This window comes from Macaca thibetana, chromosome 3 (assembly GCF_024542745.1).
Source record: "Macaca thibetana thibetana isolate TM-01 chromosome 3, ASM2454274v1, whole genome shotgun sequence".
In the NCBI taxonomy this organism is placed as follows: domain Eukaryota; kingdom Metazoa; phylum Chordata; class Mammalia; order Primates; family Cercopithecidae; genus Macaca; species Macaca thibetana.
This window is the reverse complement of record NC_065580.1, coordinates 92,700,070-92,725,933: the sequence shown is the minus strand read 5'-3', so window position 1 is coordinate 92,725,933 and position 25,864 is coordinate 92,700,070. Positions and strand designations below refer to the sequence as shown.

The following is a 25,864-nucleotide window of genomic DNA, read 5'->3' as shown; positions in this document are numbered from 1 at the left end:
ACCTGAAATACTTTCCCTCTACCTCAAATGCCCAACTTGACACTCATCTTTTTAGCTAGACTTCCATGGAGAACTTTAGTTCTTTCTTTGTAGTTAAGTAAATTTCTAATTTTCTAGAACAACTGGAGGATAAATTATTACAAGTGATAAAAGATTCTACTCTAGTGAGAGTTGCCCTAGTATGTACAGGAATTGTCAAGTTTCAGAGAATCAAAATATATAAAATTACAATCTATTTTTAAACATAATTTTTTTTTTTTTTTTTTTTTTTGTGATGGAGTCTCACTCTGTTACCCAGGCTGGAGTGCAGTGGCACCATCTCGACTCACTGCAACCTCTCCCTGCCGGGTTCAAGAGATTCTCCTACCTCAGCCTCTCGAGTAGCTGGTACTACAGGCATGTGCCACCATGCCTAATTTTTATATTTTTACTAGAGACAGGGTTTCACTGTGTTGGCCAGACTGGTCTCAAGCTCCTGACTTCAGATAATTCACCCGCCTCGGCCTCCCAAAATGCTGGAATTACAGGCGTGAGCCACTGCTCCCAGCCTCAAATATAAAATCTAATGGCAAACTATGAGGACCTAATAATAGTCCTTGCTTTTATTGTTATATGGATAAGATATTGGCTTACATCTGTATAATCTCTTTGACATAGGATGAAGGCTGCATTTGAAACATAAATCCTCAATATAACTTGTTTTTCCTCATAAAAATAAATTTTTGAGATATATAACACCTTGTTTAATATTCTCTTGATATCCTGTCTCCCTAATAGGTACCCTTTAAGGAAGAAGGCTACATATATTACTTTTCTATTTCTTCGCAACATCATTTCCCAGTTCGGTTAGTGCTAACTGGGGTTTTATTTCTTTTGAAAGGAAATTTCTGTTCTAAAACCTTTAAAAACACGTAAATTGCCATATTTTCTCAGTAAGTTTTGTGTCTCTGGGCATATTTAATATTGCACTTTAGTAGAAACGCATGTGGTTTTGTTAGTGTCTGGCTGTATTTCCAGGAACCTGTTTAAATGTGTGATTTAGGTGGGGGCATTTCTGGAGCAGCAAATTGAAGGGAACAAGAGATACTGAAATTCATGAAGACAAGATATTGTGTCACTTGTGGGTTTGACAACCTAGTAATTTTAGCAAAATGATAGTTTCACTCTAACATCGGCAGCTGAAATTACTTGAAACTGTGTTTAAGACAATGTCAACGGTTGAAAAACCTCTGTCTCCTTCTTTCTCTTTCTGTGTTTCTCTCTCTCGGAGATCTTGTGTCATGTCCCCAGACAGTTGTTGGATTTAAAGTGAGATAATCAGATGTCCTTGTCTGAATTTTAAAATGTTTATGACATCTTCCTCAAGTAAAATTTAGCATTCTATCAGGAAATGGGGGAACAAAATGTTTTTTTGTGTAAGAGTGTGTACTTCAGATAGTCGTATAAAGTGTGAGGAAGGAGTATTAGTGGATGGCAATTTGTTGATTACAATCACTGCATGTTAATATCTCACAGCATGTTTCAATCAATTATTGCTTCATTGAAAGGGTGTAATGTCATAGAATTGCTCTAACTGACAAGCCCGTATCTAAAAGAGATATTCTTTGTGTGGGAGAATGTTTGCCTTTAACCTACCTATAATTGAGCTTCTCTTCATTTTTCCTATCAGCCTTTTGGCACTATAACCTTCCCCTCCCATTTCCCATTATCCTCATTTTCTGCCTCAGGCTTTCTTACTCTACGATTGAAACCTTTTCTTTCATTCAGTTTGCAGCTTTTTTGCCTTGTACTTAAGGCTGCTACTTGGCTGGCAGTCCTTCCCTTGAATCTCGAAACAAATATGAAATTAGAACTGTTAAATATGGGTGAACAGAAACGTGGAAAACTAAACAATACCAACAAAAATCCCAGAACATCTTGTCATAATCTACATAGTGACAGAAAATAATTTTCAGAACAATTCTCTAGCCTTTTCTACTTCAGACTTGCCATTCTTGTCTAGCATTTAGGATATTTGGTGAATCTTCTGACTTTGAAATATTGTAATCCTTTAAATGAGCTTCATTTAGTGGGAACATGAAAAGTACAATTTAAAATTCTCCATCGCTTACCTGGGTGGATATTGCCACCTAAATTCTCAGTCTAAAAATGAATATAGTTTTGGATGAATGGGTATATGTAAGCTTCTGCTATTTTTTTTCTTGTTCTATCCCTTTCAATATTCTTCACCTGTTATGAAGAAGAATTTATGTAGTACTGACAGCAAAGGAGCTTTTTCCCCCTAAGTTTTCTCTAAGTTTTCTTTGAGTCTTGCTTGATAATTACATATTTTCTTTTGTGTAGCAACTTACAGATCTTAAATCTACTGTCATGTCTTGTGTTTTGTTAAGAAAAAAAGAACAGAGTAATCTTTTCATCCTAATTTTGGATCTACTTCTCAGAGTTGGATATTTAAAATGTGACCTTTGAAGTCTTGATTCAGTTTGATCTGTGTTTGAAGGCATTGCAAGCCATTTTCATTTACTGATGGCTTCTGTAGAACAATTTTAGTTAACCCATGTTCTGCCAGTGCTGATTGGCATAGTGTGCATATCTCAGAATTATTATGACAATTTGCACTGTTTGATAGTCTCCCAGGGCAGATGTTTGTTCTTCCAAACAAACCAACAAACAAACATCCAAGGCAATGTGTCTTCGTCAGCACGTTCTAAAAGTCCACAGTAGTGAGATCAGGATGAATTAACAATACTTAACACTCCTTGAATGTACCTTTCCTACTTCTGATAATTGAGAAAATTGAGAACTAGATCATTTGCGTATCATGTACTTGAGCTTCTGAAAATTTTCAGTGTATGTGTGTTATTTGTGAGTAGTCACAGCTTTATATAACAGAAAAGCTCTAGTGATGATTTAAACATGGCATAAATGTATTTCTGTCTCATGTGAAAATAAGTATGGAGAAATACAGTCCACAGCTGATAAGGCCACTCTAATGTCAGTCAGTCTTGAGATTCCTTATCTGAACTTGATTTCCTGGGCCCTGATGGACACTAGCATAACTGTCCAGGCAGCAGGATGAAGAAAGTCATGAAGAGCACACTTGTCCATCACACATGGCTTCTGCTTTTACCTCATGGACCAAAACTTAGTCTTGTGGCCACATCTAGCTGCAAGTGAAGCTGGCAAATATATTGTATATTGTTTTGTTCCATCTTTAAAATATCAGGAGAGCAAAATGCCCAGGAAAAAAAAAATCAAAGTTTGATTCCCAAAGAAGGGGCAAATGACATGTAATTTTGTAAATGGAAGCTTATGTTAGTTTGTTTTGATACTGTAGACCCAATGCCATAATTATATATTTGTTTCTTCAAAGAAATATGGACATACTATGGTTTAATGCATTGTATAATTGTCACGGGAAAGGGGTCCTGATATCTCACACAAGAAGTAATTCAAGGCGAAGCCATAAAGTGAAAGCAAGTTTATTAGAGAAGTAAAGAAACCAAAGAATGGCTACTCCATAGGCAGAGCAGCAGCTTGAGCTACTGGACTGAGGATACTTATAGTTATTTCTTGATTATATGATAAACAAGGGGTGGGTTATTCATGAGTTTTTCTGGGACTCAAGGTTCCTCCCCTTTTTAGAACATATACGGTAACTTCCTGATTGTTGCCATGGCATTTGTAAATTGTCATAGTGCTGGTGGGAATGTCTTTTAGCATGCGATTATATTACAATTAGCATATGATGAGCAGTGAGAACGACTAGAGGTTACTTTTGTCACTATCTTGGTTTTGGTGGGATTTGGCTGGCTTGTTTACCACATGTTGTTTTATCAGCAAGATCTTTGTGACCTGTACCTTGTACAGACCTCCTATCTCACCCTGTGATTTAGGATGCCTTAACCTTCTGAGAATGCAGCCCAGTAGGTATCAGCCTTATTTTACCCAGCTCCTATTCAAGATGGAGTCACTCTGGCTCAAATGCCTCTGGCATAATCTTTTTTTTTAAAGCCTGTAAAGTGGTTTGGATTATCTCTTATATCCTCCTCAAGAAGTGAATATTTAGAATAATCTTATATATGCTTAGGATGCAAGGTTTAGTTAGCTTTAAGTACTTTTCTCATGTCTGATTTGAGCTATTGATTTCATGTTTGAGAATTATACGTCATTCACTCTCAAATTCTTCCTAGTCATTGTTAGAAACATTTTTCATATAAGAAATTAAACATGAACTAAGAAATATTCCATATATTATGGCTTGGAAGTTAAACAATGGCACAAATTAAATTTGTGTTTATAAGAGTAGATTTTAGTATCTAATTATATATAATATTCTATTATTGTGACATAATAAATACATACTTGGTCTCTATCACTGGTACGGAGCTCTTAAAACTATGGAATTTCGTGGGTGATAGAGGTGATAGGAGCATCTTTTGTTTTAGTATTTGGTTTTAATCCCTTATTCCTAACACAAGAGTTTCTAAGACCTTTGGAATCTCTAGAGTGATAGGAGAATCTTTTTGTTTGCTGATATGATGACTGGTGGCTGGGGCCCCTAGGTAGCTTCAGGATGAGAGCTGGTTGCCAGAAAGACAAGGCATGACTAGAGAGATGGAACTTTTGGTCCCAACCCTCAACCTCTGGGGAGGGGAGGGAGATGGAGATTGACTTAATTGCCAGTAGTCCATGATTTAATCAATCATGCCTACCTAATGAAGCTTCTGTAAAAACTCTAAACAATGCAATTCAGAGAGCTCCCAGGTCGGTGAACATATCCATGTGCCATAAAGATAGTGCACCCAAACCCCACAGAAACAGAGGCTTCTGTGCTCAGGACTTTTTTAGAACTCATGCTGTGTAACTATTTTTCACCTGACCATTCATCTTCATCTCCTTTATAAGAAAACAGTAAGTGTAAGTAATGTTTCCCTGAGTTTAGTGAGCCCTTAACAGGCAATTATCAGACCACAGAGGGTGGGTGTGAGAACCCTGATATACAACCCATTGGTCAGAAGTACAGGTGACAACCTGAGATTTGTGATTTGGCATCTAAAGTGGGATACAGTCTTGTGGGATTGAGCCCCTAGTCTGTGAGGTCTGTGCTATCTCCAGGTAGTGTCAGAACTGAATTAGAGGAAACTTAGTTGATGTGTTGAGTAGAAAAATGTTTTTTTCAGTATAATCTTTCATATAGAGAATTTATCTAGAAAGGAGGGAAGAATTTTATGATTTGGCCTTTTGCAAACAATTTTTTTTAGTTTTCGCCTTTATATTTCGATTTTTAAAAATATAAGTATGTATAATTGGCCAATCTTAAAAGCACTGCGAATTTGTGGACCATTTCAATCCTTCCATGTGATTGTCAGTTCTACCTTTTGAAAAGCAAATTGGCTGATCTCATATCTATTTGCTATGGCCAGGTGTCCACTAAAAAATAAAAAATAAAGTAAAATTTGAGTAGGAATAAAGGAACTCTAGCATCCTGGCACTTAGAAAACAACTTTATAGGGGCATCTTTGGTGATTTAAGACGAATAAAAGACCACCTTCTTGTGTCTATGACTCTACTCCCCCTTCCAAACCTGGAGATTCTGTTACTTTCCTGCATTTTCTTTTCCCATAAACCAGATGGGTTATTTGGGTCCACACTCTCAGGAGAGCATAGTGTCATGAAAGAACCAGGGCTGGGACTTAGGCCCTTCAGACATCATCTTGCTGAGGAGCCCTGGGTGGTTATTCACTTTACTCATCTCAGCCTCAGTGCTGTCATCTCAAAAAAGATAATGTGCAACCTACCTTCTAGGGTGGATATGACGGGCACAGGTCATGTAGGTAAAGCCCTTAGTGTTAACAGGTGTGGGATGTTGGGCGATGATTCGGCGATTATCATTAGTACTGGCACAAAAGGGTGGCTGCTGTGAGTATGTTTAACTAGCGAGGCCGCTATTTATTTTCCTCCCTTACTTTTTCTCTTTGCCCATTGAAGCCACTCTGGCTTCCTGGTGCATGGCCAGATAGATATGGTTCAAACAAATTTGGGGCTCCCTAGAAAATAAAGACAAAATAAAATTTGAATAGGAATAAAGGAACTTCAGCATCCTGGCACTTACATGGAAGACAACTTGATAGGAACATCTTAGGTGACACAAGGCCAATGGCATGTGCTGGGTAGGGGTTGGGGTGTGGAGGACTGCCCAGACATTCACAGGAGTGTGATAGACACCAGCCTGGGGTGTGGAGGATGCCTTATGTGGTCATTTAATTATCTCACCAATCAGATTCCCAAGCCCTGTGAACAACTTTCCATTCTCCATGGCAGAGGGCACAGTGGTCATCCCTTAGTTACAGAAGTTCAGTAAATGGTTGCTGACCAAACCTTTCTCTGTGACCCAAAAACATGAGTCTTCCTTTCACCTGTGTGAGAAAGAAAGCAGCTGTGCGTTATTGAAAAGAACACTAATGACAGCTCTGGAACCAGAACACAGAGACATGTCTGCCTCTGTTGTTTTATTTGTCCTAGCAATATTTTTAAATACAGGCAATACATTAAAGTAAATTTTCTTGTGCTGAAAATTGTCGGTATATGTAAGATCCTGTGCCAGATTATTTAGAAAGAGGCTTAGTTGCCCAGGCGCAGTGGCTCACGCCTATAATCCCAGCACTTTGGGAGGCCAAGGTCGGTGGATCATTTGAGGTCAGGAGGTTGAGACCAGCCTGACCAACATGGTGAAACTCCACCTCTGCTAAAAAAAAGAAAAAAATTAGCCAGGCGTGGTGGTGGACTCCTGTAGTCCCAGCTGTTCAGGAGACTGAGACAGGAGAATTGCCTGAACCCGGTAAGTGGAAGCTGCAGTGAGCCGAGATCACACCACTGTACTCCAGCCTGGGTGACATAGCAAGACTCTATCTCAAAAACAAACAAATAAGCCTTAATTGTGTTTACTTATGTTTACTTTAAATTAGTTTTGTAGAATATCTTCTTATCTTTAATATAATCTAGCTATTGTGCCAATCCTTAGTCTTAAAAGAGGCAGTTGACTATTCATTGCTAAACTTGGAAGAAAATAAGTCTGTCAAGAATTCCTAGAATTTCTGTTAACCAGCTGATATGGTTTGGCTGTGTCCCCACCCCACCCAAATCTCATCTTGAATTGTATCTCCTATAATTCTCGCATGTCATGGGAGGGACCCGGTGGGAGGGAATTGAATCATGGGGCAAGTCTTTCCCCTGCAGTTCTCATGATAGTGAATAAGTCTCATGAGATCTGATGGTTTTATAAAGGGGAGTTCCCCTGCACACACTCCTTTGCCTGCTACCATGTAAGACATGCCTTTGCTCTTCTTTCGTCCCCCACCATGATTGTGAGGCCTCCCGAGCCATGTGGAACTGTGAGTCCTTTAAACCTCTTTCCTTTATAGATTACCCAGTCTCTGGTATGTCTTTATTAGCAGCATGAGAACGTACTAATACATCAGAAAAAAAAAGTAAATAAAATGTTATTTTTCTGAAATATAATGCTAATATTAACATTTGGAATGATGATGTATTTCACGTTTTGAAAAAAGTTGATAATACAGATCCTTTTGATGCTTGAGAGTTAAAAACATTACACATGTCCTAAGTCGATTCAGCTATTAGAATGACTATTAATTTGCTTATAATAACCATGTCTCAGGCTTCTAATTAGGATATTATCTTTAAATTAATTTTTCTTTGTTTCCTGAAAATTAAGAATGCTGAATTGACAAACACTTAGAAACACAGCTTGTATGTTTAGAACACGTGTGTGATGTTAATCAGACAACCATGCAGCAACTCTGAGAGGTCAGTTATGTTGGACTGAGTGAATGTTAGAGCTGGATATTAATTTTTGTTGGTAGATGCTGGCAGATTGGTACTGAAGGCTTCTTGCCCACGACAATTCCCACATTATAATCTATACAGTTAAATGAAATGATAATTGTATTGATTATTGAGAAATTTTTCATCCCAGCTCCTTGTGAGAGCAACTGCTCTTTCTAAACAATGAGCTCTACAACTTTAAGAGGAGTCCTGGCGGGGGAAAAAAACCAAAATGGTGTGATATATGGTCTGAGCACTGATTATCAGAATATCCTTAGCTCCTTTTAACTAGAGTATGCCCCATCCTTGACCAAGGGGCATCTCTCCAAGGTCATCAAACCAGGGACTGTCCACATAACAAATCCAGTGCTCTTTGAGTCCTGAGCCCAATAAAGCCTCTTCAAGCAGCATTTAACACTCTTATTTCCAATCCTTTTCTTTCTTGTTGGTTTATTACATTTGTGTCTCTTGTTTGTTTGTTTACAGAAAGGAGGCTATTGAATGTACGTTCATTTCTCTTTATTCTGTTTCTCTCCTCCTTTTCTTTCCACTTCCTTAACTCATCTTTCCCGTACCATCACCTAAACGTCAATATCCCACTCCCTTAGACTGCTGCTGCTTTTTCTGAGAAATTGTGTTGGCCATAGCCATCCTCTTTAGGTACTGGCTCCCACAATCATAACTGTAACCCTCTTTGGCAAGCTCTGGTCTTTGATATTTTTTCCTAGTAGCTTTCCTTAGAGTAACCTGGGGAACCCAAGCTCAGCAAGTTTAAAAGCAAACTCACCTCCCTCCCCTTATCCTTCCCTTATCCAGTCTGACTTCCGTGATGAAGCAAGCTTAACTCACATCTCTCTTGTCACTTCTGGTCTTGAAAACCTCCCTTCACTTCCCTTTTCCTGTGGAATAAGCCCCAGGCTCCTTAATTTAGCATTCAAAGATCCTTCAGGAATTGCCTCCAACCTACTTCTCTAGCTTTACTTTTCAATTATACTATGTGATCTCTTCTATTACTACTATACAACTATGCTGTAGACCAAGACTTACCAACTTGCGTGTCCACAGGCAGTGAGAGTGAGTGAGTGAAGCCTGCCAGAACAGAAGGGTGATGAACTGGAGAGTGCCTCCTGCATAAAGTGGGCAAGTTGGCTCTAAACATGGTTGCCATAGGAGATGTGGCCCTGGTGTTGCCAGATCTTCTGACTTTTAAATTTTGTCAACTCCCAGAAAGCATCTCTAGGGACTAAACAAGACCTGCAAGTCCCAAGACCACAGGTTTCTGACTCAGCCACAGACCCACCCACATCCATTGCTTTGCTCACATTTGCTTCTCCTTTTCCTCCTCCAATTCTTCTTGGAAATTCATAGTTCTCAATACTCAGTTTTTGTTGGTGGATTGGTAGCACTTGGAGAATTGGGATAAGGTTGAAATAATTTTATTTTATAAAAATAAAGAATAGGTAGTATTTATGTAGAGTGCCTAGGGTATACCAGGCTCTCTGCCAGTTGCTTTAGATATACTATCTTATTTAATCTTTACTATAACTCTACTAGGTATAGATACGATGGCCACTTTACAGGTGACTTAACTAAAGCCTAGAGAGATTAAGGACTATGCCTTAGGCTACCCCGTTAGATTTCCAGCTCTCTGATTCTATGGTATTCTTTATACTGTTTTCTGAGCTTCCCCCGCATACTTGGCAGACACATGCATGTGCCATGAATGGGCTGCAATTGTACCTATACACTGAGAGCAGCTGATTGGGGATGTAACAGCAGGAGCTATGAGGCTGCTCACTGCTCTTAGCCCCAGGGTGACCTGCACCCTTTCTCTGAGGGCTGCAGCCTGGAGAAGGCAGACAAGCCCCCTGTTTATTACTCTGTGCTCCTCCTAGTAACATTTTTAAAAGGCAGTGAATAGAATTAAGTGTAGCTAGGAACAGAATACCTGTTGCATTCAAATCATTCTTTCTTGAAGAAGGAATGATAGGATTCTAAAACTGAATTTTACAAGTTAAAATAAAAACAGATTTGATTATTTGAAGAGTGTCCCCAAGCACTGTCTGTAGTAAGTTCCTGTCATTTAAAGGGGTGACTTTTAAGATTTGATGTATAAACAGCATTAAATAAGTAAGCTTTTTTTTTTTCTGCCACAAATACCTAAAAATAAAGCTAGATCTCAAGATTTGGTTATGTTAGAATGGCCAAACAAAACGCTATGGTGAGACTGTAAGAATTGGCAGGAATGAAGTGAATTTAGGAGCTGTAGTAAAAAGCTGTGTTTGAGGTCATTAATATCACTTTCAGAAATGTAAGATACACAGGGAAAGAAGCATTGCTTTTAATGGCATAGCACTTTAATCTATTATTCCAACCTGAACATGAAAAAAAAATTTATTTGTGCTTAATCAAATTACATGGTACATTTTGGCACTGCTTCTCAAAAAATAATGGCAAGTTGTAACATTTCAGGACCAGAAATGGGCCCTTTGATGTTCAAAGCTTTTCTCTTGGCTTCTTGAAATGAAGGTTAAGTAGAATATGTTTTAGAGTGCCTTAAATTCCATTGCATCTGAGGCAGAAATACAGGTGAAACAAAACTGCTAACAGTACTTCAGGAAATATGAGTTAATACAGAAATGTTGACTATTCACATCACTATACTTGGATTAAATGGCTACTCTAGGCAGTTTCCTGTCCAAATTCTTTTAATTTGCTTTCTTGGTAATTCACTTTAACAGATGAGTGGTTTCATTATCGCAGTGCATTTTGCTTATGAGTATTGAAAAAAATAACCAAGGTAGATTTCTATAATTTTTCCTACATAACGCTATACTTCTAGTGATTTTTAGACTTCAGGGTTTTGTTTTGTTTTTTTGTTTTTATGTTGCAAAGAAAGCATTAGACCTTTTGGTAACATTTGGATCCGTTTTTTTAAATTTGATTACATTTATATATAACAGAACTCCATGAAAATGGTCTGTACCAAACCTCTTACTAGTCTACCTTGTCATAACTCTAGGATGCTCTAGGGATACTTATGTTTTGCAGAAATAAAATGGGAATTTTTAGAGCTTTGTATACTTAAAATGAGACTGAGAAAAATGTTTTAATTAGTACATACAAGAGAAATACATTCAAATAAAATTAAATAAAAATAGATAATTGTTTTTATATGACTTAAAAATTAAAATAGGCCAGACACGGTGGCTCATGCCTGTAATACCAGAACTTTGGGAACCCGGGTGGGCAGATCACCTGAGGTCAGGAGTTCAAGACACCAACCTGGCCAACATGGTGAAACCCCCATCTCTACTAAAAATACAAAAATTAGCCAGGTATGGTGGTGTGTGCCTGTAATCCCAGTTGCTCCAGAGGCTGAGGCAGGAGAATAGCTTGAACCCAAGAGGCGGAAGTTGCTGTGAGCCAAGATCATGCCACTGCACTCCAGCCTGGGTGACAGAGTGAGACTCCATTTCAAAAAACCCCCCCAAAAAGTTAAAATAGTAGCAGATGATAGGGAAAAGTCCTATATGACATCAGTATAGCTAATTACATGCATGGATTTCAGAACCATTTCTATATATATTTTATTTCAAGTTTTATAATAGTTAAAACTGTAGAAGTATTTACCTTCCAATTTCAATGATGATCAAGATGTTACTTTTTTACTTGCAAGGATGTTTCTTGTATTCAAAAAGCTACTACAAAAGTATTATTTTATTTTGGAGTGGGGAGGATAGTCCCAAAAATTTAGTGATAAGCCAATAATTTAGGATTAGATTTAGTAATTGACTTAATGCGTAGAATATCAAAGAAAATGGCTGGCACTGCGGCTCACGTCTGTAATCCCAGCACTTTGGGAGGCTGAGGCAGGCGGATCACCTGAGGTCAGAAGTTCGAGACCAGCCTGGCCAATATGGTGAAACCCCCATCTCTACTAAAAATACAAAAATTAGCCGGGCATGGTAGTGCATACCTGTAGTCCCAACTACTCGGGAAGCTGAGGCCGGAGAATCGCTTGAACCTGGGAGGTGGAGGTTGCAGTGAGCTGAGATCGCACCACTGCACTCCAGCCTAGATAACAAGAGCGAAATTCCATCTCAAAAAAAAAAAATATATATATATATATCTCAAAGAAAAAGTTTTTGCATATTAATATATGCATATTAATATGCCTAGGTATTCACAAAATTAGAAATCAAAATGAATACCTTTTTTATTCAGAATGTTAGTATGTATGGCAACTATGAATTTGATTAAATGAAAGATACTTTTATGTATACAAACATGCTTTTCTGCCTGTTGTCTTAAATTATTATTAAGTACTATGTAGTGTAATAGATAATTATAGTGTTTTAATTTGGATGCCAGTGGATTTGCTAGTCTTTCTAAATGGCTATTGTCAGCTAATAGTCTTCAGGGGATCATTCATATAACCATCATGGTTCTAAAAATATCTCTAAATACCAATGGGACAGCCTCTTTTTTGGAAGCATGGCTATTATAAAATGCACTTTTATTTGAAGCGCATCATTTTGATTATAGTATTTTAATTCGTGCCACTCAATTACTTTCAGAATTTGTAGAGCAAAGAAAAAAAAAACATGAATGCTGGAAAAGAATAAAAGAAAGCTCTTTATATAGAAAAATTTAGAACAATATGGCAGTTAGAGAGATATTTGAGTTAGGAGTATTGGGAATCTGTTCTATTCATTAGAATTTTTAACTATTTATTAGGACTTCAACTGGAGCTGTTTTTGTATAGCCTCATTGTTTTTATTTTAATTAATATTTCTATGACAGAGAGATAATTAGGTAAGTGCTGTTGAATTTTAAATATGATATTAGCTTAGGAGAAAATAGGCATTTCTGGGTCAAAGCCCTTTACAAAATATTGTCATATGTGAGCTGATTAATTGAATTGAATGCCAAATGGATTTGCCACCATCCAACCAGACTCTGATAGTTCATTATCTAAGGTTGTTCTGGAATGGAATGACTGGTTATGTCAAAGTTAATGGTTTAATGGTGTTCTTTTTAATCTCAGCTACTAATGGAGTAACTCTTGATTAGAGAATAGTTCTAATCTCATTAAATGCAGCTAAGTGTAAGAACACCCCAAAGAGTCTGAACCTGTATGTCACATCCAGCATTGTAAATGCCAGCTCCCTCTCAATGCTGTTACCCAGTGGTTTCTGCATACTGGTGGCTCCTATCTACAAGAGCCATTGAAAACCCTAAACTAGATTCAAAGCTACTCTGTTGGCCAGGCTCAGTGGCTGATGCCTGTAATCCCAGCACTTTGGGAGGCCGAGGTGGGCAGATCACTTGAGACCAGGAGTTTGAGACCACCCCAGCCAATATGGTGAAACCCCATCTCTACTCAAACTACAAAAATTAGCTGGACATGGTGGTGCATGCCAGTAGTCCCAGCTACATGGGAGGCTGAGGCACAAGAATCACTTGAACCTGGGAGGTGAAGTTTGCGGTGAGCCGGAATCGCACCACTGCACTCCAGCCTGGGTGACAGTCTCAAAAAAACAAAACAAAACAAAAAAAACTACTCTGTTGTCCTTGTTGCTTGTATCTAACATTGAGTGCACAAAAGAATCAGCTTAACTTTTTTTTTTTTTTTTTTTTTTTTTTGAGACAAACTCTCTCTTTGTTGACCAGGCTAAAGTGCGGTGGCATAATCTTGGCTCACTTGCAGCCTCTGCCACGTGGGTTCAAGCCATCCTCCTGTCTCAGCCTCCTGAGTGTCTGAGAAGATTCAGCTTTTTTTTTTTTTTTGACACAGAGTCTCACTCTGTTGCACAGGCTAGAGGGCAGTGACATGATCTTGGCTCACTGCAACTTCCACCTCCTGAGTTCAAGCCATCCTCCCACCTCAACCTCCTTAGTAACTGGGATTACGGGCGTGCACCACTACACCCAGCTATTTTTTTTTTTTAATAGTAGAGATGGGGTTTCACAATGTTGGCCAGGCTGGTCTCTAGCTGCTGGCCTCAAGTGATCTACTCACCTCAGCCTCTCAAAGTGCTGGGATTACAGATGTGAGCCACCACACCTGGCCAGATTCAGCTTAATTTCTAATCAGAAATGTTGTAATTTGTAAACATTACTCTTCAACAGAATCCCAGAGGGATAGTTTTCAAATTGTATTTCCAAAATATCCTTGGTTGCCAGCTAATATGCAAGTGATCAATTTTAATTGAAACTGATTTTTTTTTTTCTTTTTTTGAGATGGAGTTTCGCTCTGTCGCCCAGGCTGGAGGGCAGTGGCCGGATCTCAGCTCACTGCAAGCTCCACCTCCCCAGTTTACACCATTCTCCTGCCTCAGCCTCCTGAGTAGCTGGGACTACAGGCGCCTGCCACCTCGCCCGGCTAGTTTTTTGTATTTTTTAGTACAGACTGGGTTTCACCGTGTTAGCCAGGATGGTCTCGATCTCCTGACCTCGTGATCCACCCGTCTCGGCCTCCCAAAGTGCTGGGATTACAGGCTTGAGCCACTGCGCCCAGCCACTTGAAACTGTTTTTAAAAACTGTAATGAAAGGCACACATTATATATTCCAAATTTCTCTTTAGGATGACCAGTGATTAACTTGAGCTGCCAGGTTAACTTGTTTGGAGACAAGTAAAGTAAACCTTCCCGTGCCTTGTTCGTATATTTGAAACGTTCATAAACAGAGACTCTAGTAGGGGGCCCCTGGCTCTTCTGCGTACGCAGGCTGTGCATGTCCACTCATACATGTAACATTGTCGGATCAGGCACACTACCACAGCTTTTTTGTACTAGTTCTCATTTATGCCCAGCAAGGCCCAGGTATATCTGTTTAGGAATTTGCTTTTGCTGTAGAGTAAATAGTAAGTTAGACTAGTGATTGCTAACATATTGCAGTGTGATATAACAATGTAAGTTTAGACTTTTAAAAACATGTTTTAAATAAGAAAATTTGTCAAATTTATTATTTTGACAAGGAATACTATGACTTATAGATAAAATATCTTTCAGATAAATTCCATTAATACTCTTCATTAACACCTTTGGTTCATTTTAATTATGGGCATCTTGCAATTAAAAAGCAAGCTTTTAAAAGAATTGCCATTTGCAACCACTTACCTATGTGGATTAGGATTACCTTGATATTCTGCCACCAAGCAGAAAAAAGTTATGCCCTGCAGCTAATATAGAATTATAGATGTCATCCACAACCTCTTATATCAGAGTTTTGTGTTCATAAATATAACCTTGTTTTTCTGATTAACTTTTAAAGTAAATATTACTGGTTATTCCTAAAAATTCTGGAGATTTTCTTTCATCCAGTCTTCAATGTAGCGCTATAGGGCTCTATACTGGGCAATTATTTTTACTTACACATCATCATTATAAGGTGTAGATCTTGGAGAGCATAAGCGCTATTGAGTATATGTCTTAGTCAGCTCAAGCTGCTCTAACAAAATACCGTAGCCTGGGAGGCTTAAACAACAGACATTTATTTCTCACAGCCTAGAGACTGGGGAGTCCAAGATCAAGGTGCTGGCAGATTCAGTGTTTGGTGAGGACCTGCTTCCTGGTTCATAGACCACAGTCTTCCCATATCCTTGTGTGGTAGAGAGAGGAAAGGAGCTTTCTCAGGACTCTTATAAAGAGAGCAATGTCATTCATGAGGGCTCAACCCTCATGGCCTTATCCAATCCTAATTACCTCTCAAATACCCCCTCCTTATACATCACACTGGGGGTAAGGTTTCAACATATAAAGTGGCAGGAGTGGGAGTGTTGCAGAGGACATAAGCATTCAGTCCGTAACAACAGTACACAAGCTAATTACTCTAATAATTTATTACTGTTTTATATAACTAAAAATGTGATATCTGGAATGTAAAACATGAAGATTAAATCGTATAGTAAAATGAATTTTAAGTTAAGGAGACTAGATAAAGACTATTATGGCAAAAACTGCTTTGCCAAATCACTGCTTTTATTTGAAGTGCATCATTTTGATTATAGTATTTTAATTCATACCACTCAATTACTTTCAGAATCTGTACAGCAAAAAAACAAACCAAAAAACCATGAATGCTGGAAAACAATAATCTTTTGTACCATATTAGAAATTACATTGAAGGTCAGTGTTTGCCTCTTTAGCAATTCCATATTGTATACAAACTGAACTCTTCCAAGAACACTCAAAGCACAAAGATGATAACAATGTAACCTGGTTTGGTTGGTAGAAAAAAGAAATTAGGAAGAAGTATGTTGTGATACATTGTACCTGATCTCCAATTTTAACTGGACTCAGTTCTGTCTCTCTTCAAGACTAAGAAAATCACTCATCACTTTCCCAACTTCTTAAAGATGCATTTAAGAGATAAAGGTGAATGGCCTTGGAACCTGATATGTGTCTTCTGGGTTTTATTATTCATTGTTCTTGCCCTAGACTTAAGTAAATGGCTTTGGAAAAAATCTTAATTTATTAACACATGAGGGCTTTATTCCCTGTAGGACTTGAGTGTACACCTCAGAAATCTTGTAAAATTTATTTTTTAATGCACATTATTTATGCATTGGTTTTCTATATCATCTTTACCCACAAATATAAATGAGGTTTCAGGAAAACAAGATGATAACAAAATTGTATGTTTAGAGAGCTCTGCAACAAAAATATCTTATTGCTTGATGCATTTGATATAAGGAGTTTTTCGTATCTTAATTTTAATAAATAATATCTTTCATGGCAAAAATTCTCCTAATCCCTCCCACAGCCATCAAAATTTGTCATATTTCTGCCATGCACATGGTTCTGGGGCCTGGAAAGCAGCTGCTCTTCTTATCCACCTCTTTGCTTACTTGTATTTTTTTTTTTTTCTTTGCAGAGACCCTCCTGGATGACTTCCTTCTCACGTACACTGTCTTCATGACAACTGATGACTTGTGCCAGGCTCTGTTAAGGCAATATCCTTCATTATCTTCAGGCTGCTGTGACCACTTCCTCTCAGACAGATGTCCCACATTAGGAATTAACTGCCTTCCTTAATTTATTCAACCCCACAGTAGAGTGTGGATATGTTAAATATTAATGTAATGATATCCAAGGTAGAAGATGAAATGAGATAGACAGAGGAAACTGGAAATGTGAACGGCTGTTTTCACATTCTATGTTGTGGCTATATTATACTGTTTATATTACATTTGCTTCATATCTGTGCCTTATGATTGCTTAGAAATCTGGAGGCAAAATTGGCCTGCTGGATAAACCCCAGAGTCAAGAGACTGTGTAGAATGGCAAGATCATGGAATAAATGGACTTAAAGGAGAATCAGTTAGTTAAGTGTCAGACCACTTGTGAAGGAAAATGCACATACGTGATATCATGTTCCTGGCAAGTGTCTCAGGGGAGACAGGCCATTCCCCCACATGGGAGGTCAAACCTAGCCCCTGGAATCCTCTGTCATCTTTTCACAGCTTTGTCACTGCATGCTCTCTTAGAATGATGGATGTGATTAGAAGGTTAATGACCAGTTAAGGAAGCCTTATAATTTTATTCACTAACTAGAAGAGATGCAACATAGGATCATTGAAAGACCACAAAACAAAGCCATGTAAAGTTACTGAAAGTCTCCAAGTGGTCTTCTTGCTTCACAGTATTTAATGTATTCAGATGCATTTAAGCATTTAAATAGGCTGTTGCTGTACTGTTTTTATTAAATGAAACTGAAGATTCCACTCTAAACCACATGAAAATTTTAAGGAAAATGGATTGCTTTTGTATATACTAAAGTTCTATTAAGACCTAATGATAGCTGGGTGCAGTGGCTCACACCTGCAATTCCAGCACTTTGGGAGACCAAGGTGGGAGGATTGCTTGGGTCCAGGAGTTCAAGAGCAGCCTGGGCAACATAGTGAGATGCGATCTCTAATATACATATTTGGTATATAGATAGATAGATACTTGGTATAGATAGATATAGATATATACCAAAATTAGCTGGGCATGAGATATAGATATAGATATAGATATAGGTATAGATATAGATACATACCAAAATTAGCTGGGCATGATGGCATGTGCCTGTGGTCCCAGCTGCATGGGATGCTGAGGGAGGAGGATTACTTAAGCCCAGGAGGTTGAAGCTGCAGTGAGCCAAGACCACGCCACTGCTCTCCAGTTTAGATGACAGAGGGAGACTGCTTTCAAAAACAAGCAAACAAAAGACCTAATGATAATGCTTATTTAATATTCTTTCTCTATTAAATGATTGTTACATGTCTCCCAACTTTACAGCGTTTTCCCACCTAAAAGAATACTTTAAAACTTCATAAAGGACATAAAGTAACATCTCTCTTAAAATATATGTATAATTGGAAATGATGATTACTTTGTAGTGCTTTACTATATCCTATGACCAAACAAAGCTATAGTAGATATTTTGCCACTTTTTAGAACCAGTTCATAAAGTTGATCTTGAAACATTGTGAGTTAGTTTTGAATTTGGAAAGTTTCAATAATATGTGCAGATTTCCTTCACAGCTTTCAAGTGGAGTGTTGCTCCACATTTAGCAATCACGATAAGATTTTGAACATCTCTTTCTTCAAAAGTGTTTTGGAAAAGTATCTGTGAGCTAATTTCATTTACATTTTAATGCTAACATATTTCTAAAACAATTCATCCATCAAGTAATATAAAATGTACTTAAAGGAGATGCCTTTAAACTACATTCTTTAACTATGATCCTAATGTTATTTGTGATTATCATTTAATAATTTAATGTACTATAGGATGTCCCTAAACAATCTCTAGAACTTAACTTTCATATATATGTTTTGAGTCTTTGACTAAGACATTATATACAAAACTTTGGTTCAGATTTTTATCAGCCTTTTTACCAATAATCAAAACCCATGAACTCAAAACGTTTTAAGCCAGAAGTCTTTCATTATGATTATTTCTGTATATTTGCACTCTGCCTTTTGTGAAATAATACCACAAACAAAAACGGCATCTGTATTTAATGTGAGATATTTTTATGCACATCTTAGTGAAGATGTGTTGCATATTCCCCGACAACCAACTTCTTAGAAGTAGTCTAAATTATTTGGTTTTTTCCAATGGTTTTAAAACATTATTTATAGATTAAAGCTATTTGTGCTGGTTTTAGATATTTTAGATAAGTATTTTTATTGTAATAGTATTTAATAGCATCATAAAGAGCATTAAATTCATAGCTGTGGGCCAGCTAATATTCTGTGCATTACATAGAAGTTATAACTCTCACCACATGCCTTCCCACTATTTCCATCAGCAGCTAAATTTATAAATCAGTGTAATCTAGCATAGACAAAATGTAAAAGAATGTCTGTTTCCTAATATTGGAAATCAGATTAATACAAATGCAAATTTAACCTGTAAATATATTTTAGATATATATCTTGCAGGGAGGAAAACAAGGTACAGCAGATAACTGTTTATGAATGGAGAATGGTTGAAGTGTTGCTTCTTGCATTTACTTTATTCTGCTAGTCCATAATTGTAGAACATATATATGCAGCTTGAATACAAAGTTCATATCTTCATTTATATATGATGACCTAAAAAATTGCATTTCTTAATTTTCTTGGTTTCTTTATATTAGTGAAGGTATTATATTCACAGGAAAAGAAGAGAAGAACATTTGTTTAAGGGGAAATAATGTAAGATAAATCTTTGAGACATGTCTTGCTATGTTGCCTAGGCTGAGTAGAGTGGCTTGATCATGGCTCACTGCAGCCTAAACCTCCCAGGCTCAAGTGACCCTCCTGTCTCAGCCTCCCAACTAGCTGGGTCTACAGATGTGCATCACCATACTCAGTTAATTTTTTTCTTTGTAGAGATAAGGTCTCACTTTCTTACCTGGGCTGACCTTAAACTCCTGGGCTCAAGCACTCCTCCTGCCTCAGCCTCCCAAAGTGCTGGGATTATAAGCATCAGCCACCATGGTTGGCCTAGATAAATCTTTATTGTATTTTGCCTTTCAAGAGAAAAACTAAAAGAAATAGCAACTTTTTTTGTGTTTGCCTGAGTTTATTTCACAGGTGGAAATCAAAGGTGGTCTTAATGTATTTTTGCAGGATGGGGAGACATTGACTAAATTATATTTTAAAATATTTACAAAGCCTGACATAAAGTTTATTCCAATTTTGCAATTGTATATCAGTGTTAAAGAATATATAATCCTGTCCAACAACCCTCAAGTGTTGATGTCATAGCACTCCCTATTCCTAGTCATCTTTTTAATGTGTCCAAGACACTCAGAAATTATCATTTTGGAGACAACAAGAATAGATCAGTTTAGAATATGCCAAGCTGCTGTTGCATTCCTAGTCATTTAAACACTTTGCCTTTGAGATTGTTATTTTTATGTAATTTTAACAGCATAGTTAACATATGGTCATTGTATATAAATTAGGAAATGCTAATAAGTACAATAAAAATAATTCATGTACCCTAAAACCTCATTACTTTGAGAAGCCACTGTTAACTATTTAGTATATATCTCTCCAGATAGTGAGATTAATCATATAAATAAGCATTGTTAACAGAAGTAGATCATCCTAACATATTCTTTTCTTACTTGCTTTTCTACTCAACATTACATTATGCATATTCTCTGTCAGTAAATGTACTGCTGGACCATCACGTTTATGACTGCTGAATAGTCCATTAAATGGATATGTAATAACTTAGGCAACCGTTCTCAGTTGCTGAGGCATTTAGGCTATTTCCCATTAGTTTTTATTTTAATCAAAATGAAAATTAGCAGTCCCTTTTACCTCTGTGTTCGCACATGTATCCAACGTTTTCTTAAGTAAATTCCTAGGAGTGGGCATTTGAATCATGTTACAAATTGTGTTCCAGAGATCTATACTCATTTGGAACTACTTTAGAAGCACCTGGTTTTACAGAATGTGAATTTCTGAGGACCAGACAGCACCTGGCCTTATTCTTACCTAAAATATATTGAAATAGTATTCACCTGTGTACTGAAGCTAGCTCTCTTCTTGGAGTCACTGTTAAAATTAATGGGCCACTTACTATCTCCTCGGGCTGGCATTAACCACATGTTGCCTATGGAAGCATGTCAGCAGCTGCCAGTGAAATGGCCCGACCCTTCACTTCCTGGCTGCCCACTGAGTATACTTCAGTCATTTTCCTCAGTTTGCTTTTGCTCTTTTCAGTACACACCGTTTGCTCTCCCTACGTGTATTCTGTTCTTCCTGCATGTTTTACACTTGTATGCCTTCATGTATTTTGTAAAAATAAGAGTAAATGGATGTCTTCATATTTTAAAATTTTCAACAATATAATTTTTTCTTAACCATTTGCACCTATTCTGCTAAGAAGTATCAAGGCAAAGAGGAAAACTCAGATGTTCCTCGTAGGAAACGTAAAGTCTTGCATCTTGTTTCCCAGTGGATTGCTCTGTACAAAGACTGGTTACATGAAGATGAACATTCAAAAATGTTTTTAAAGGTAATCCAATGTTTCCAGGTATTCTTTGATGCAAAATAACTGATTTTACTTTAAGTCATGCATCTTAAAAATCTCATTTGTAGGTAACAGTCATTCAACTTTCTTGTGATAGTCAAGTTGTGATTCAGAGAATATATAAGTTATTTTGACTTCTGAAGCTTGATATTCCATGTCTAAAAGTCATGGAAATTTTGATTGCTAATGAAATAATTAAGGAAGGTAAACCAAAACATTCAAAATTTGATACAGCTTAATATGTTGATATTCATTATAAGTTTAAAGTAACCAGTCCTCTATATGTAATATTTGCATAAAACATTATGATTTAAAAACTATATTGACAATATATGTTCTATGAAACATTTGTCAGACATGGTATACTTTGAGAATTTTAAGCAATAATGTGTAAATAGATATAATGTAGATTTACATTTAGAGTGAGACAAACTGATTTATTTTTTCTAATTAATAGGCTTCAATATCTTTTCAACAACAGATGATTATCTGGAGAGATGATTAATAAGACAGTTGGATTCCTTTTGCCACCAAAATCATATTAAATCTACAGGTTAGGACAGAGAAGGAATGGAATGGAATTCTAGCAAGGAAGAGTTCTAGTTCAGAGTAGGCAACTGCCTAAATAGACTCAGCCTTTCATGAAGGAACCACTTTGAATTCAACATTCAGTTGTCATTTAGACATCCAGTTAAAAACGAGTCTAACCAACTCTTTTAAACTCATGTTGTTTTCAAAGCAACTGCTTAATTTAATTCAATTGACTTTTTTCTCCCAAATGATTATGTGGAATTGTGTGTGTGTGTGTGTGTGTGTGTTGAGACAGGGTCTTGCTCTGCTACCCAGGCTGCAGTGCAGTAACGCAGTCATAGTGCACTGCAACCTCAAACTCTTGAGCTTGAGAGATCCTTGCCCCTCAACCTCCCGACTATCTGGGACTAAAGGCATGTACTACCACACTCAGCTAATTTTTTCTTTTTTGTAGAGATAGAGTCTTGCTTTGTTGCCCAGGCTGATCTCGTACTCAGCTCAAGCAATGCTCCCTACTCAGCCTCCCAGAGTGTTGGGATTACAGCCTGAGCCACCATACCCAACCAATATTATTATTATTATTATTATGAGATGGAGTCTTGCTCTGTTGCCCAGGCTGGAGTACAGTGGCGCAATCTTGGCTCACTGCAAGCCCCACCTCCTGGGTTCACGCCATTCTCCTGCCTCAGCCTCCCGAGTAGCTGGGATTACAGGCGCCCACTACCACACATGGCTAATTTTTTTTTTTTTTTTTTTTTTTTTTTTTTTTTTTTTTAGTAGAGACGCGGTTTCACTGTGTTAGACATGATGTTCTCCATCTCCTGACCTCGTGGTCTGCCTACCTTGGCCTCCCAAAGTGCTGGGATTACAGGTGTGAGCCACCACGCCTGGCCTATCATTTTTTAAGATATAGAATGGGCATGGAAATCTCTAGTAGCCAGCTAGCCAGAGATCTCTAGAGTTCTCTTTCCAGAATTTCTACCTACGGCCCTGAAAGCAGATAGAGAGCCATGGCAGTTGACAGAGAAGCTACGAGTTATGATCCCACTCTGGACCTCATTGGCACCTGGTGAAACCCGCGCGTTGTCCTGGATCCCTCCTTATTTCCTCTGTTAGGATAGCCATGGTATGAGTCTTAATCCCTACAGAATGGGCATTCAACCACTCAGCTGTCATTTGCCTTTTTTCTCCAGACCATATATAGGAATGTACTGGATGACGTTTATGAATATCCAATACTTGAAAAAGAATTGAAAGAATTTCAAAAGATACTTGGAATGCACCGTCGTCAGTAAGTATTTCATTTTCCTAATTATGGTTAATGAAAGAAGACAGCAGCAAATATGATAGAATTTGGAATGCCTTATACATAAAAGTTGATTTTGAACATTTTGACTCATATTCATCTTGATGCCCTAGCTTTTCTAGTAGTAAATTGTGTGTTTTGTTCTTATAACTCAAAATGAAAGAACACGGAATTCAGCTCGTTGACTATTGTTTTAACCCCGTTTTATATAGTAAAAACAGCCTGGGCCATAACGACCAGGTGCATAAAAACAATTAGTAAATTATTACTTAATTTTAAAAGTCTATGTAACTTGTCATTTTGGGGCTTGTAACTATCTCTATGGAATAGGGAGGAAAAGTTTAATAAATAGGTCTCAGGGAGTTGTGGAGCATTTTATTTTATTTTATTTTTTGGGATATAGTCACTCTGCTGCTCAGGCTGGAATACAGCAGCGTGATCTTGGCTCACTGCAACCTCCACCTCCTGGGTTTGAGCAATTTTCATGTCTTAGCCTCCTGAGTAGCTGGGATTACAGACATGTACCACCACACCTGGCTACTTTTTTGTATTTTTAGTAGAGGTGGAGTTTCACTATGTTGGCCAGGCTGGTCTTGAACTCCCAACCTCAGGTGATTCGCCTGCCTCAGCCTCCCAAAGTACTGGGATTACAGGTGTGAGTCACCACACCCAGCCTGTGGAGCATTTTAAAAGCTCAATTTTATGGGTTCCCTGAGGTTTCTTTATCAATTTAGAAAGATTTTAAAGAGCCATTTACTCAATGACTCTTGGCATGTCTAAGGGTCCCCTAGGTATCTGTCATTAATCTTTCAGATTGGCAACACCCAACTTTACTATTAGTGATATTACCATTAAGTCCCCTTACTCATTTTGGTAAAGAAAACATCAAGTCATTTCAGATTTAGCCACAGAGTTCATCTAAAAGGAAAACTTGTTATCTGATTTACAGTGTATATTTCATAAACATAAAGCACATTTATTATCAAGTTGTGAAAAGCTTCTGTTACGATTTCAACAGTCACAAATTGCACCTCTCATGGAAAGTGTTAATTCAAGCCTTTCAGATGACTGATTTGTGATTTAAAGCTTGACTTAGTTTTAGTAAAGGGAGACCTCATTGCAAGTGAAACATCTGTATAAATTAATCTTAGGTAGCAAACCGTGTGTATACTTTAGTCCTCAATCATCGAAATCTTACATTGGGAGATTTGAAAGTAAAGTGCAAGTTAACACAGTACCTTAGAGATGAATCTTGTAAATGTTGGTGGTCTTCTTTTATTATAGTCTACATTATGTTAAGTTTCCATAGCCTAAGACTTATATGAAAATATGAACTAATAAATGAAATCAAAGAAGGAAAAAAAGGACAACCTTGTCATCAAAATAATCCCCCATATGGAAGTTGCTCTGTGCTATGAGGCAGACCTGTTATAGCTGGGAAACTTTAATTCATGGTTTAATACATGTGAACATATTTCATCAAATACATTAATGGAAATTTAATACATTCCATTTTTAAAACCTACACAAAAATGGTAAATAATAGAATAAAATAAGAAAATGACATAAAGAAATGATTCTTGGTTGGCACAGTGACTCACACCTGTAATCCCAGCACTTTGGGAGGTGGAGGTGGGAGAATCACTTGTGTCCAAGAGTTTAGGAGTTTAAGACCACCCTGGACAACATAGTGAGACCCCACCTCTACCAAAAATAGAAACTTAGCTGGGCATGGTGGTACATGCCTGTAGTTCCAGCTACTTGGGAGGCTGAGGCAGGAGGATCACTTGAGCCCTGGAGGTCAAGACTGCAGTGAACAGTGATCACGCCACGGCACTCTAGCCTGGGTGAGAGAGTTAGACTGTGTCTCAAAAAAAAAAAAAAAAAAGAAAAGAAAAGAAATGATTCTTGCCTATTTTTATAAGATTATGAAATAGCTTTAGATTCTAGAATAAGATTCAAGCCCTAAATGTAAAACTCGTGACTTTTTTTTCTCTAGCCCCAGTACACAAATAGAGGAGAAAATGTTCCTTTCTGAGAGTAAGACTCATACCTTTAATTTATAGTTCACCTAATGATGTATGAAATTGGCCCCGGTACTGGCTCCTTTGTAAGTGGAGGTGGCGTTCAGAGGGCACTTGAAGGTGGGAATCTGTGGAGATGATCAGAGATGGACAGAGTGTTCCCAGTTCCACCACACAGAGACACATCCTGGAAAAGATGTGCCTTGGCTGAATGACTTAGCTATCTAAATAGCAGTAATTTCACCTAAAATCTGTCACTATCACTGTATGAGAAAACTTATGTCTATGGACTGAATATTGCAGTTTTTTTTAATCCTCATTTCTGCGGACTGAGTTCCCATGGACTGAGCAGATCCAGTTCCTCCCTCACTTCTGAGCTTCACTTTCTGTGGGTAGAAGGCAAAATACATCTGTTGAATCCATAACTTCTTTACTTCCTGGCTCATTTGAAATTCAGAGCCCAATGTCAAGTGTGTTGTACATAGTGAATTAATGAATACTGTGTTTTATCTTTTTTAAAGAGCAAAATCCTCTGCCTAGTGCTAGAAAATTAGTCTTCCATAACAATAACTGCATTATTCTGGGTTTGGGACAAAGACTGACTTCTTGGCATTTTTCTTTTCA

General features: G+C 37.6%; 2 protein-coding genes across 3 annotated transcripts in view; one reads left to right on the top strand and one right to left on the bottom strand.

Annotated features, from left to right (window-relative positions):
• NUP42 (nucleoporin 42) overlaps nucleotides 1-25,864 on the bottom strand; it is a 1,164,542-nt gene that overhangs the window by 954,535 nt on the left and 184,143 nt on the right. The gene's annotated exons all lie outside the window — the stretch shown is intronic.
• RAPGEF5 (Rap guanine nucleotide exchange factor 5) overlaps nucleotides 1-25,864 on the top strand; it is a 242,543-nt gene that overhangs the window by 176,095 nt on the left and 40,584 nt on the right. For both annotated transcript variants that reach the window (XM_050783124.1, XM_050783125.1), the window contains exons 12-14: nucleotides 16,730-16,808; nucleotides 21,220-21,364; nucleotides 23,104-23,201. In XM_050783124.1, coding sequence (XP_050639081.1) covers nucleotides 16,730-16,808; nucleotides 21,220-21,364; nucleotides 23,104-23,201 — 322 coding nt within the window. The remainder of the gene's footprint in view (nucleotides 1-16,729; nucleotides 16,809-21,219; nucleotides 21,365-23,103; nucleotides 23,202-25,864) is intronic.